General features: G+C 43.0%; 1 protein-coding gene across 15 annotated transcripts in view; it reads right to left on the bottom strand.

The window, feature by feature from the left end:
- Nucleotides 1–14778, bottom strand: part of KALRN (kalirin RhoGEF kinase) — a 671401-nt gene that overhangs the window by 61518 nt on the left and 595105 nt on the right. For all 15 annotated transcript variants that reach the window (XM_043473173.1, XM_043473170.1, XM_043473174.1 and 12 more), the window contains 2 exons: nucleotides 6255–6385; nucleotides 1509–1575 (listed from right to left, as the gene is read on the bottom strand). In XM_043473173.1, the coding sequence (XP_043329108.1) occupies nucleotides 1509–1575; nucleotides 6255–6385 (198 nt within the window). The remainder of the gene's footprint in view (nucleotides 1–1508; nucleotides 1576–6254; nucleotides 6386–14778) is intronic.

Below are 14778 nucleotides of genomic sequence, written 5' to 3'. Positions count from 1 at the left end.
CTAAGCACAGCACAGCTTCTGTAAAGTGCTAGCAAATATAATCTCATTTCAGCTTTAAGTTCTGATGTTGTTATCAGCAGCATTTGTCCCATTCAAAAGATGAAAAAGCCAAGACATGGGGGATTATGTGTTATGTCTAAGTCACACCACTGATGTGACTGATCCCTGGACCTCAGGTTCCAGACTCCCAAGTCCACCACTCCCAGGCTGGACTGCCTCTGGTGGCTGCTACACCTTTAGCTGGCCCCATTTCACCTTGGAGAAGAGGATAACTTTCCTAAGTTAGAATTCAGGTCCTCTGTATGCCAGGTTAGTCTGTTTATTCAAGGTTCGGGATAGGCAAGTGTGTGTGTGTGTGTGTGTGTGTGTGTGTGTGTGTGTGTGTATTAGTTGCTCAGTTGTGTCTGACTCTTTGCAACCCCATGGACTGTATGAACCCCTAAATCAGCAGACTGCCTAGGACCAGGACTTATAGACCCAATGCAAAGAAGCAGCAAGTGATTTTGATATCAGGCATTCACCTTGTTAGACTTCACATCTTTTCGTTTAAGATGATTAACCACAGGGCTCTAAGCCGTCTGAATTATCCATTTACTATCTTATACCTTCTCATCCCTGTGTCTAAATCCCCCTAAAGTAAACCCCTATGGAGAGAGAGTTGTTTTATTTACTATCAAGTTGACTCAACTGTGGACCTGCCATTCTTGCTTTATTGGTGGTTTTTAGTTTGTCTGTCTGCTTGGTAGCAGTATGCTCTCCTTAAAATCGAGGGAAACACAGAAGCCCTGAGGTTTCACCAAGAGTGACCTGCTTGACCTGCTGAGTGCCCATAGTGACTCACAGCCACGAGGAATATATGTTCATATATTTCTTATATATATATATATATATACATACATATACACACATACACACACACAAATATGGGCTTCCCAGGTGGTGCTACTGATAAAGAACCCACCTGACAATGCAGGAGATGTAAGAGATATGGGTTCGATTCCTTGGTGGTAAGATCCTCTGGAGGAGGGCATGGCAACCCACTCCAGCATTCTTGCCTAGAGAATCCCATGGACAGAGGATCCTGGCAGGCTACCGGTCCATAGGGTCGCAAAGAGTCAGACATGACTAAAGTGACTTAGCACACATCCATGTATATATATAACTAATATATACATTGGTTAAATACCAATGCAAAGCTTTGGAGACAATGGCTTGGTTACCTAAAACAAGGTGAAATAGATTCAGGTCTAACCAAGAGGCTGCAACATTTGAGGCCCTACATCCCCCTAAATCTCCTATAGTATTTCAAGGGGAAAAGGAAAAAAAAAACTTGTGAAAAAAAAAAATCACATATTCTATATGATCTACTACCATTTTTAGTTTCATCTCTGTAAACACCCAGGGAGAGTAAAATATATCATGTCAAGTTAAAATACCTTGGGGCCCAGGTAGGGTCCAATATCCCCCTGGCTGGGTGACCACAGACATGTCCTGAGCCAGGTACTTACCTCCACCACAATTCCCAGGTCCTTGACATAGTCTTTCTCTGTCTGAACCAGTTCATTCAGGACAAACCTGAGCAAGAGATTAAGAACAATGAGGGCTCCTCTTCACTGTGAAGCAAGAAATCCTCACATTGAAGTTCACAATAAAGTACTTTGGCGCCTCTACAACAAGACCACCGAAACTCGCACTGAGCTCTCGGGGAGGTGCTGGCTGATGCCCTCTAGACGAGAGGCCCCCACTGGTGAGGAGCTGAGGGCACCCAGGCTGAGAGGGCTTTCCCAGACAGCGGCAATGCCAGAAGAACAACACTTACAACCTAGCATTTGTCTTCCTATTGTTTATAATTCCTCCTCCCTCACCTATAACTGAATAATTATACAACACAAGGCAGAAGGAATAACAGCCACTTGGGCAAAACTGAGTTATGAAAGCTTTGATCAGCATGAGACTTTTTCTCCTTTATGTCAACTCTGTTCTTTGCTTAACTAGAAGAGAAAGACGTTTGATAAGCAACCTTTGGGCCTCAGAGACACTCATCAAGTGAAGTGTTTGAGATACAGAAGCTACAATTATTCAGATAGGTGTCCATGGTAACCAGTCTGCAAAATCCCCAGTCAAGGCCAGAAAGACTGACTGAAGCCATTCCCTAATCACCACTTTCAGTGTGGCCACCTCCCCAGCCCCACCAGAGGTGGGATTTAACCACTATAAGGATATTTACTTTCTTGGTTTCTTTCTTGTTAATGATTTCTTCTTCTTAGAGCATTTGCTTTGTGCTTATGAGAGGGTAGGTACTGTAAGCCCTAGTTTATGCAGATGTTGATACTGAGGTGGTATTGCCAAAGATGACAATGTGAGAGGCAGAGCTGGGATCTGAACCCAGTTGTACAAGAGTTCAGAGACTCTACTCTTTCACGGTTGCCCGCTGCCTGGCTAAACTACTTAGACTGACTCTCTGGAGTCCCTGAGGATCAAACCCAAACACTTCTTTCTGTCCAGACAGTAAAGAGCTGGACATAAAATAAGTATGGCTGTGCACAGAGGCAGGGTAGTGGTATGCAGCCTATTGGAGTCTGACTTGTATTACCTAAGTTTGAAAGAGTTCTGCCTGGAGCCACACAACTGCATTTTTGGCCTGAGTGGGAGAAGGAATCAAGTTCTGGGACATCAAACAGGGGCTGCAGCACAAGGGTGGTAGCCGTTCTAAGCCTTGGAAGCAATTCATCTGAAATTTTTGTCCCATACAGCACAGAGAAGCCACAAATCCCTGGGCCTGGAGCCCCAGGGTGATGGGGAGGAGGTAAGGGAAACACAAACTTCTTTATCAGTGTGCCCAGCACTTCCAACCAGCTCCCTCTCTCTGATACACACAATTATGTGTTTCAGGCCACAGGAAGGAACTGGCAAGGCCAAATAAAAGCTTTTAAATATACTGGAGCACATACTGGAGTTACTGCTTAGAAGAAAGTGGTAAAAAGAAAAACCACAGGAAAGTTAGAGTGGGAATTTGGGGCTGGAAGGGCTCTTTAGGGAGGAAGTCCGGCTCTCCTTCTGGATGGTATTTCTATTCTGCTGACATTGAAGGGTATCCTAGGCTTTCCAGCCTCTAGGAAAGGGGATTGCTGCTAGTGGACCTAGCATCTCCTCCCTCAAAGAGCTGATGAAACACTTGAAGAGATAAGGACACATGGAAAGATATCTGAAAGGGATGTAAAAGATTCACGCTGCCTGCATCTCAAGGTAGTGCACAATCAATTGCCAAATAAATTGAACTGATAATAAAACAATTTTTTCATGTTCAGTTCTTCGGAGTAAAAGTTATTTATTAATGGGCGTCCCTTATAGCTCAGTTGGTAAAGAATCCGCCTGCAATGCAGGAGACCCTGGTTTGATTCCTGGGTTGGGAAGATCCGCTGGAGAAGGGATAGACTATCTACTCCAGTATTCTTGGGTTTCCCTGGTGGCTCAACTGGTAAAGAATCCGCCTGCAATACATGAAACCTGGGTTTGATCCCTAGGTTGGGAAGATCCCCTGGGGAAGGGAAAGGCTACCCCCTCCAGTATTCTGACCTGGAGTATTCTCCAGGACTATACAGTCCATGGGGTTGCAAAGAGTAATACAAAGTAAATGTTATTCTTTGGTCCAACTAACTACTTCCAGATACAGGTAAGATCCACATCTGACCCTCTATCCTTCACAGTAGTAGGGAATGGCTGGTTTTCACAGAAAATCTCTTGGAGCCTCTGCATTGGCTGCTCCCTGTGCCGAGAATACTTTTCCTCAATGGCTCAACCTCCTTCTGGTCTTCATGCAGAACACTTCAGTCAGAACTATTTAAAACTGCAACATGGCCTCATCCATACTCCTGATCTCCCTTACTATTTTTTATTTTTTTTCCAGCTTCTAACATACTACATGATTTATTTTAAATTTTATTGTATGATTTCTCCCATTAGAATGTGAGCTTGCCACAACAGCATGGACTTTTCTTTTGTTGTTATTGTTTGTTTTATTCACTGATGTACGCCAAGCAGTTGGTACAATAGATATTCAACAAATATCTGTTGAATAAATGAGTGGCTAAAACTTGAAGAAAATTACGTCCATTCTTGACTTCTTTTCTTCTCCTGGACAAATAACTGTCTGTTTTCATCTTTTTTCCATGGAGCTCCCATTTAACACTTTGAGGTCTTACTGGATTGAGTCTCAGTTCTCTATTCCCCTCAGCCTCTAGCCTCATGTGGGGTTTACAATTAAACACCTACACATCATCTCTTTCATTGTGGTCATAAATTATAGCAGAATAAAGGCAATATACAGCAAAAGGAATGAGTCATTCTAACAGCTGGCTTTTTGGGACAGCACAGGATGTGGAGAGATACAGAGCTGAGCGAGGGAAAGATGGGGGAAGAAATGAGTGAAATGGGTAAAAGAGGCAACAAACTTTTGCCCCTTGGAGCGAAATTAGACAATGTCATGTCTGGAAGCAAGACAATGACTGGAAGCTTAAATGACTGTTCACAGGCCCTTTACAAGAGTAGAGATAGGCTTTGCCAAGGAGCACCTGTCATCTCAAAGGTCACCTCCCTGATATAAGTGTTCATCTTCCTGACAAAAGTTTTGCTTTGGCTTGATAAGACTGGAACATCAACTTTAACCCTGCCTCATCTATATAAAAACAACCTGGTAAGCTAAGGAGAGTTAGCTTTGTCCAAATCCTAAGAAATTTCCCTTTGGGGATGGTGTCTCTTTATCTCTATTCTATTCTTGGGGTTCCCCTGAGCACCATAAAGTTAAGGTGGTAAATACATGCTTACATGCCACCTGCTCATTTCCCCTAGGAGGTGACAGCCTTGCCCTGGCTATGATGATTCCTAGGAAACAGTCCCAAATGGTCACTTTGCCTATTTCCAGGCAAGAGAAGGAACTGGCCTCATTTATTTTTGCTAATCTTCAGGTCTACGACCAGGCTCAAGGAGTTATGAGTTTGAGGGAGAAGGGCAGGCTAATTAGAAACAGGGAGGGGCCTTTCTCAACTGCCTATCCTGTTCTCACTGTGCTCACCATCACTCCCACGGCAGACTATGTGCAAGACTCATCAGCAGCTCTGCTTCTAACACTCAGTCAAACCCTGAACAAGAAAATTGAAGTTCCAGAGGGACTGTGGCTTTACATTAATGGTGAAGCCATCTTCTTGATCAAACCAAGGAACAGAAGAGCGACTTCACATCAGGGAGGATAACCCAAACCTTACATAACACCTGGGTTCTTGTGAAATGGACTGCAATGTGAATTGTATTTACCCTTAAACATTCAAATAGCAAAGAGTTTCTCTTGGAACTTAGACTACAGTGAAATACGTCAGACAGAGAAAGACAAATACTGTATGATATTACTTATGTGTGGAATCTAAAAAAGTATAAAACAAACTATGAATATAGCAAAAAGGAAACAGACTCACAGATATAGAGAATAAACTGGTTACCAGTGGGGAGAAGGAAGTGGGTAGGGGCAAGATAGGAGTAGAGGAGTAAGAAGTAGAAACTATTTTAGAAACTAGGAGTAAGAAGCATAAAATAAACAAGCAAGGATATACTGTACAGCACAGGGAAATATAGCCAGTATTTTATAATAACTATAAATGGAATATAACCTGTAAAGTTGTGAATCACTATGTTGTAAACCTGTAACTTAAGTAATATTGTACATCAGCTATAACTCAATTTTTTAAAAACTTTAAAAATAATCAAAAGAAATACTACTATATAAAAAATGTTTTTTAAATAAACAAAGCCTTTGATAAGGGGTGGAGCTAGACCCTAGCCCGGTAGCCCAACAACTCCCTTTTCCTATATGTTAACGTTCCTACATCTAGGGAAACGTTTCCTCAGATAAAATTCCATCAGACTTTCTACCACGGATTCTTTGATATGGGGCCATAGTAGTGGTCCCAAAGTTTCCTAATCTTTGTTTTCCTTTTATCAGCATGTTTTAAATTTCTAACAGACCTTGGTTATAACCACACTTTGTCAGTAATATTTCAGCTGAAAATCCTTACAATCAGAGCCAAATGTCTCCTTGTTGATCAAGGCCACACTGTATAGACCAATGGTCACCTCTACTTAGAATGAATGATGTCAATGGAAACAGTGTGGGGAATCCCTAATTCTCCCTAAACTTCCCAGGATCCCTGACCCTTGCCCACTGCACACATGTGCAGCAGGCTGGAGTCTGGGGAAGTACTTACATCCTGCCTCTCAGAGCCTTGGCTTTCTGTTCTTCTTCCAGATTTCTGGGAGGTGTGGGTGGGGTCATGCCTTCGTTCAGGCAGCCTGTGGGGTCTTTCAAGCTCCCTCGGTAAGAGCCTCCTTCCAGACTCTGAAAAGAGAAGAATAAACAACCTTAAAGAAGTGTACATAGGAGAGTAGTCCAAAAGTCCTCATGCCCCCCCAAGCCTAGCCACAGCCATCTTGGTAGCTCAGTAACCAAGGCTGTCTGTACCGAACCTCAGGGAAGTACCAGGAGGCCAGACTCCCATCTTCCTGCAGCAGGGCACCCAGAGCTGCTGCCTTCTCAGGCAATCAGGATGTGCTTGGCGTCAGGGGCTGCCCATTTCCCAGACATAATGGACACTGTCAAAGTGACTGATCTCTGGGTAAGAGCTCCAGAGGTAAAGCTAATTACTGCAATTCTACAAACAAGCAGCAAGGAAAGGAAGTCAGTTGTAGGACCACCAAGTGCAAATTAACAAGGGGAGGGAAGTGATGGGAGAATTCATTCGGTAAAATCATGTTTGTTAAATCAGCTACAATTTTCTTTGAAGAGACTAATGAGATTCAGACAAGAAGAGGTAAACAGATTTAGCGTTTTCCAAAAACATCTTTGCTAAGGTTATTTACCAAGGGCTTTCTTTCATTTATTAATCCCTTTAATCTCTTTTAATTAAGGTGCTGCAGGACTGAGAAACAAGTTAAAGAGCTTAATAAATATGTTACTCTAGAAAGAGCTAAGGGTAAAGGATTCTAATCCCAGACCTGCCAGTCCCTGGACAATCTTAAAACAGCTAAATCTTGAGACAGCTAAAATCATTCCAAATTGATTTTTTCTCTATTTTCAAATTGTGTCTCTCCTTTTCACAGATTTTTAAGGAACAGTCAGAGATAACAGGTGCATAACCCCTTGAAAAATTTAAAATGCTCTACAACAGTGAGCTTCCCCCACTACCCCCATGGATGGAACTAACCAGGATGCTAAAAAAATGGGGTCAATCTTAACATTTTTATAAGCACTGTAGGAAAAACAGCACAGAATGACATGTCATTTCATTGTGCAAACTGGCAGAAACCATGTGGATAAACAATAAGCTGGAGACCAAGGTTATGGTAGGCAACTGTAAAACAAATATGAGAGAGTAATCCAAACTATCCACACAAAACTACTGTCTAGTATAGCCACTTTGTAGGAAAAGGGAAGGCTTTACTTTCGCAGTCTTTGAAAGATCAAGAAGTGTCCCTAAAGGCAGTAGGAACAAAAGACTTTAACATCATCTTAAACAACCTGCACCTGGAGTGTCTATCATAAACTGGCTTAGCTGCAGTATTTCAACACAGACTGGAGAGAGATACAAAAAGTCCAGGTAAATGAAACAAAAAGTGAATGAGGTGACCAATGGGCCATTATACGAGAACAGGTGGGGGATATCAGAATTAGAGGCTGAAAAACTTAAAGCTGAGAAGAGATGTCAACCTTTTTTTCCTCTATTTCACCCTTAAATCAACAACCTGTGCCAGAGCCTAACATGAATTTGTTATTAACACTAGAACTCAGCATTAAGAGGACAGGGTCTTCAAGCTCAAGAGAGAGAATTTCTTTTAACTTGACATGAAGGTATTCCACAGAACAAATAACCAACCATGGAAGCTGTCATCCAGGGAAGAAGCCTAGGCTAAATATGTAGAAAGGTCAGGAAAAGTTTAGCTAAATTTGTAGATTCAGGATCTGTAACCAGTGATTAAGGAAATGAGTATCTGGTGCTGAGGCTTGACAAGCCACCAGACAGACATGCTTTTCAACGACATGTGACATGTCCCTTGGTGCCATCATCAGAGACAGGCTCCCCAGGCAGATGAACCCAGCTGGTGATTGATCTGATTACATGCCTTTAACTTCCCCTCCCCTTGCCCACATTGTTTCATTTCAGTCTTTGTTCTGTAGCTTGTTGGCTGGCGGGATGCTGGCTGCAAGGCCTGGGAAATACGCTTATATCTCTGCTACAAGGCTCTCCCATGGACCATCCATCTTGGCGTGGTCCACTCTCAACTCTTGTACAGAATGGACAACTGAGGAGCCCAAAGTGTTACACAGGGAAATACGTTCTGTCTCTTTGTGCCTGACCTGTTATATGAGCAAAGAGCCAGGTTATCTCTGGGCAAGGACTCTCAGGCATGGAGTTGAGGAAGGCAAAGGCAGTGAGAGTGGAAGAAGAGAGAAATTTAGGGTTTGGCTAAAATGTGTACTGTTTTGATCCCTGGGTTGGAAAAATTCCCTGGAGAAGGAAATGGCAACCCACTCCAGTACTCTTGCCTGGAGAATCCCATGGACAGAGGAGCTTGGTGGGCTACAGTCCATGGGGTTGCAAAGAGTCAGACACAACTTGGCAACTCAAACAACAACAACAACATGCTGGGTAATTTGTCTCAAATAATGGCATTGGCTAGAAATACCGTAACTAATTCAAGAGTGATTCCCTCTGAGGATCTAGCTACCTGTGCTAGAGTTGGGATATGGTGTCCCAGCCAAGGACCACTATAAGTGATCTTCAGTTGTCTGTGCTGTTCCCTAGGGGACATGGGCAGTGATGGCTGGTTGATGAGTGGCGGACTGTGCGGCCACAGGGAGGACTTCTGCCCTGTCTGGGGCTCAGGACCACAATAGTCTCAACAGACAAAGGAAAAGGTGTGCCAAGGAGGAAGCAACAAATGTTGCAAACGGGTGCTCCTATGGTTGGTGCCAGGTCAGGGAATAGAAATGCAAATACAATTCAAAAAAGTGGATTAAGTATGGAGGAAGACTATTGTCACAATGGAAATGAACACATTTCCTGTCAGCTTGACCTTGGACCACATATCCATAAAATGCCCTTCCCTCTGGACTCCTATAAGCAACCTTTACATACCCTCTGAACAGCATTTATTACAGTGTTGTGACTGATTTGTTTATACTTGAGCAAATATTTATTGTGCTTCTACTATGTGCTGAATATTTGCAAAGTGCTGGAGAAATGAAGACAGATAACATACGGTTCCCTGCCCACCAAAATCTAAGCTACAATGGGCATTCTTCTAGACAGGAGGGTACCACGGGGAAGATGAGAAAAAAGAGCAGGCAGCTCTAAGGTGGAGTAGGGAAGGAAGGGAATGGCTTAATGGAAGAGAAAACTTTAACTGAGTAATGAGAAATAGAAAAGATTTCATTGGATACATCATTGGGAGGATGATCCAGGCAGGAGGAGAACAGTGAGTAAAGGATCGACTAAAGAAACCCCCTGGGGCAGCCTGGGAAGCGGAAAACCACCTGACGCAGGTAGGATAGGCTGTAAAGGGAGGAGAAGGGGAGTTAGCAAGTAACTATGTGTTATCTGAGTTGGGGGAGTAGGAACCAGGGAAAGAAGAAATAGGAAGTGAAATGGACAACCCTGGAGAAGGATGCAGAGATCAGATTACAAGGAGTCTTCTGTGTAGCAAAAAATCCAAACCACTATGCTGAACACCTGAAATTAATATAAGACTGTCAATCAACTATACTTCATTTTAAAAAAGAGTAGCAGTGGCAACTTCCATGACCAATGAGAGGAGAACTTTATGTAAGGAAGTAACGCAATTGGATTAAGTTTAAGAAAGATTTGTCTTAATACTCCTAAGAGCTCTTCATGACTTGGGAAAATGTCAGTAAAGGAAAACAGGACTTAAGATTTATATACTCTATGATTAACTACATTATTTTTAAAATATCTGAATTTCAATACTGACTATGTTTAGATGATGATATTATGGGATATAATTGTGCTTAAAATCTTGTCATTTTTCCAATTTTTCTTGAACGAGCATATAATGCTTTAATTATTCAGAAAAGAACTATTAAAAGTTTTTTTAAAAGGAAAAATGAAAGAAAAGTAAGATTCCCCCCATCAGACATGCAAAGAGACGTCAGACTGAAATTAAGGAGGAAATGGTTGCAACAGCCCAGGCAGGAGAGGATTTCTGAGCATCAACCCTAGACTGTGAGCTCCACTAAGGAAGGTTCTATGCTGGCAGGAAGGGCATAGAGTAGGAATCCAAGAATTTACTGAATGAAACTCTTAGGTAGAGGTCAAAGTTCATCTGATAAAACAAACCAGACAACGGTGCTGATCCAGCACCACCTACCACAACCAACCTTTTAGCTGTCCTACCCTTTTATACAAATAAGTATGAAATACCTTGACAAAAAATATTATGATCTTAGTCACTCCCAGGCAAACTGGGGGCAGGGGTAGGGAAGACATTTTAAAGTAGAAAAGCTGAAGTCTGGATTTTCCAGGCAAATGACATTACACGTTTGCGACTTCAGATTAAATTTTTTTTGGTGGAAATCTAAACTATTCTATTTTAACAAGCTCAGGAATCTTTTCCACAGAAGGATGCCAGAGGAACTCAGTTCTTGAAAGCACACATTTTCATAATGGATATGATGAGGCCATTATTTCCTCTCATCTGGACTGTTAACTCTACTGTACCTTTGACAAAGCAAGCTGATTTATCTAAAGGAGGGCAAAGCATATACACAAATGCAGCCTGGCCCTAGCTACGTTCTGTGACTCACAAACTGACCTAGGGAGGTGAATACTATCAAAGTAGAAGAACCAGAGGGCAGGAAGTCTTTTTTTTTTTTTTTTTTAATTGTCTTTAATTTTTTTTCCCATTTATTTTTATTAGTTGGAGGCCCAATTACTTTACAATATTGTAGTGGTTTTTGCCATACATTGACATGGATTTACATGTGTTCCCCATCCCGATCCCCCCTCCCACCTCCCTCTCCATCCCATCTATCTGGGTCTTCCCAGTGCACCAGCTGAAGCTGGTCGGGCCAATTCTCAGGGTGTCAGGCCACCAGGTAGACTGAACAAGAGCTCAGTCCTGGCCAGCCTCCTCCCTAAAGATGGAGGATTTTCAGCCAAGGGTCCACCAGTGCCACTGTGAGCCCAGTGAGCTACTGTGACATGCCACCCGAGGACAGGAGTTCAGCGAGGAGGCTTTCCTTCTTGAGGCCTAATCCCTGGTGGGTCAGATGGCAAAGAATCTGCTTGCAATGCTGGAGACCCAGGTTCGATCCCTGGGTGGGGAAGATCCCCTGGAGAAGGAAATGGCAACCCACTTCAGTATTCTTGCCTGGGAAATCCTATGGACAGAGGAGCCTGGTGGGGTACAGTCCATGGAGTAGCAAACAGTCGGACACAACTGAGTGACTAACACTTCACTCTTTCATCTAAGGTAGGTGGTAGAAACCTGGGCTGTTTAAAAACACAGTAGATTCCCACAAAGCCAGGAAGCTCTTGCTCCTCAAACTTGAGGCATGCTGAGTTGCTTCACTATGGACTGCAGTGTTATCGCTGAGTCGTGTCCGACTCTTTGCAACCCCCTGCCAGGCTCCTCTGTCCGTGGGATTCTCCAGGCAAGAATACTGGAGTGGGTTGCCATGCCCTCCTTCAGGGGATGTTCCTCAAGCCCGAGTCTCCTGCACTGCAGGTGGATTCTTTATTGTCTGAGTCGCCAGGAAAGACCTTCAAATTTGAGGAATAAAACCAAATCACATAGACTGCTAAGCTACTACCCTGCATGCAACATTCACCCAACCACCGATCTGCTGACAAATACTGTGTCCCTGTGTTCCGGGTGAAAATAAAGTATGACTGACTCCCTTTCCCTACCCTGCACAATGCAAATAAGGTGGTTAAGAGCTAACATTTGTGGGATGCTCAACTAATCAGTTTACAAAGCATTCATACCTTACTCAGCCCTCAGTGTAACTCTCTTGAGATTAGATTCAGATAGACAGAATCATCATTGTTGACAGGCAAGATAAAAGAGAGTCCTCCAAGTAAACTAAATAACTTGCCCAAAGCTACACAATAAGTAGCAGAGGCCGGATTAGCATTATGTACTTAGCACCACCACAGCCAGTCCCTGTGTCTAGGAAAAACTTTATCAAAAATCACACAGAAAAACAAGGGAGTCCTCAGTCCTGGCTTAAAGACCATACCTTAATACAAAACCCCAAAAAAGTATTTGAGCTCTACTTGGGAGGAGGTGTGTGGGTGTGTGGGTATGCTCTCCTGATAAACAAAATCACTGATTAAAGACTAAGATGGGCAGGTGAGACCTCAGAAGCATCCATTAATGTCCAGAGGGACTCACCCAAGGAGTTTTCAGGGTTTTATCTGCACCGCAGGTGAGTGGAACCCCTGTCCTGGTTCCCTAATGGCACCTCTCCAGCAGCGGAGATCACAACTTCTGGAGGCTGTGGCCCTGGAATAGTCATAGACACGTGACCATAACACACCAAGGGCAGCTTTCAGACTCAGGGACATAAGGGAGTTCATGGCTTTTGGGTGGAGCTTGAGGCCAAATGATTTCTAACTACAGCATCTAGTACCATCTCTTGAGCAACCCAAAAAGAACGCAGAAAGAATCTAAGCCCTGGATATAAAAGTCCAAGCATGCCAGATGCTCCTGTAATATTTCCAGTTCTGTACATTCGGAAGGACCTTATTAGTTCTTATACTGAACGAATTTCCACTCACAGGTTCTGCCCTTTGGAGCAACCAAGAGTGAGACCAGTTCTTTCTTCTCACAGCAGCACTCAATTACTAAAAGACAGCTCTCATGTGTCTTCTCTCTCCTAACTTCTCCCCACACTTAACCTTCTATAACTTTATTTCAAATGACATGGACTGCATGGTATTGGTACTTCCTCCAGGGCCCTTCCACTGAGTTCAAGAACATTTTAGAATGCTGCATTCAGAACCTGATACATGACTCATACACAACTCATGATAGGTGTGGTCTGAAGAGTTTTGAGTACAATGGGGCTATTACGCCCCTGGATCTGTACGTTGTACTTTCATTAACCCAGTCTATGACCACACTGGTTATTTTGGCAGCTGACATACTATTATACTTACAGCCAAATAAAACCTCCAGAACTTTTTTTTTACAGGTTCTAGATCTTATCCTCCTCTAAGCTAGACAGCTCATGAGCAATAGGCATACCAGTCTTGGAGGTGAAGATACAACTCCATATTCTCAAATAGGGCTGAAGAAACAACCACCTACAGGTGCTCCGTTGTTACCCCATGGTGGGCACATAGGATAGGAAGAAAGAGAAAGTAGAGGAAGGGAGAAAGGATGGAATTTTGGTTAGAAGATTCTGAGAAATCAAACCACTGCTCTTGCCTTCCTTTCTGTGACATAGGCTTGGTTTTATATACTTGGTCAAAGAAATTGCTGTAATTCTGGGTTTACTGCAGGTCCCCAAGAAGTAGCTATTGGTAGAAGAAGAAGTTAAAGTCCTTATTATGGTAAAGTCACCACTGAAAGGCCAGTCATTCAATTGCCATTTTTAGACAGCTTGTTATAGGGCTGATCAACTCCAGCATTATCCTACATTTCCCCTCTACTCTGGGACATTTGCTCTATGGGACTTCTCAATATCCGTACTCACATGGAAAACACATGACCCATGGATCACACAAGCTAGAGGCCTGTAGAGACTCACGACAGTAGCAGTAGGTGAACAGGAGCAGTAAGGAAATGGTAATCCAAAATGTGAAAAATACAGACTTTGAAAACAAGTGTTTACTGATGTAAGTATAAAGACTAGTATACACTAACACAAGGAGGAGAAAATAATGTTCTAAATGACTAACAATCTAGTTGTGGAGGTAAGCTGCAAATGAAAAGATGAAGATATTTTAACAAGTAGCATAATGGGATTATTGAGAGCTGTTCCAGAGAGCATGTGGTTTACACAGAAATTGTTCTGGGGCTGCAAGAAGAAACCTGGCCTGGGGTGGCCAGGGAGGCCCTTGTAGAGAGATGAGATTTGAGTGGGACCTTGAGCAGCTGTTATACTTTAGATAAGCAAAAATACGGAGAACATTCCAGAGAAGTTGGGGTGGTATGAACAGAAACTTGGGGGGAGGGAAGCCAAATGCATATTTAGGGACAGTGAAGAAAACAATTTGGTTGGAGCCAAGTTCATTGGCCAGAATAACACATGGATGTTGGAAAGGGAGGTTGGAGAACAGGCTACAGGACATTAGACTATTGGGAAGTTTGGGCTTCATCTGTGGGCCAGGGATTTCCAAACTGATTATATACTTCAATTAGTGAACACGATTACAGTCATGCACTCCAAAAACAAGTAACTTACTTATAAATTATGTTTCTGTACTCCTGTATTACCTTTAAGTACATAATAAAACATACACAAAACCATTTTAAAAGGATGAGTTAAAGACATTTTAATATTTCCTTCCAGCACCTCAAAAAACCATCCTGTATACCTGGAGGCTCCCCCACATTATAGACCACTGCCATGAGGGGAGAGGGAGGCAGGGAGCCCTCACCAAGTAGGGAGACAATGTGGTGGGGGGCTGGTGAGGCTGGGAGGAGATGGTGGGAGAAGGATTAAGAAGGCTTCTCTGGGCATGAGGTCAGACCCATGCTCAGGTG

The sequence above is a fragment of the Cervus canadensis genome, chromosome 7 (genome assembly GCF_019320065.1).
Source record: "Cervus canadensis isolate Bull #8, Minnesota chromosome 7, ASM1932006v1, whole genome shotgun sequence".
Classification (NCBI taxonomy): Eukaryota; Metazoa; Chordata; class Mammalia; order Artiodactyla; family Cervidae; genus Cervus; species Cervus canadensis.
This window is presented reverse-complemented; position numbering and strand designations above follow the sequence as displayed.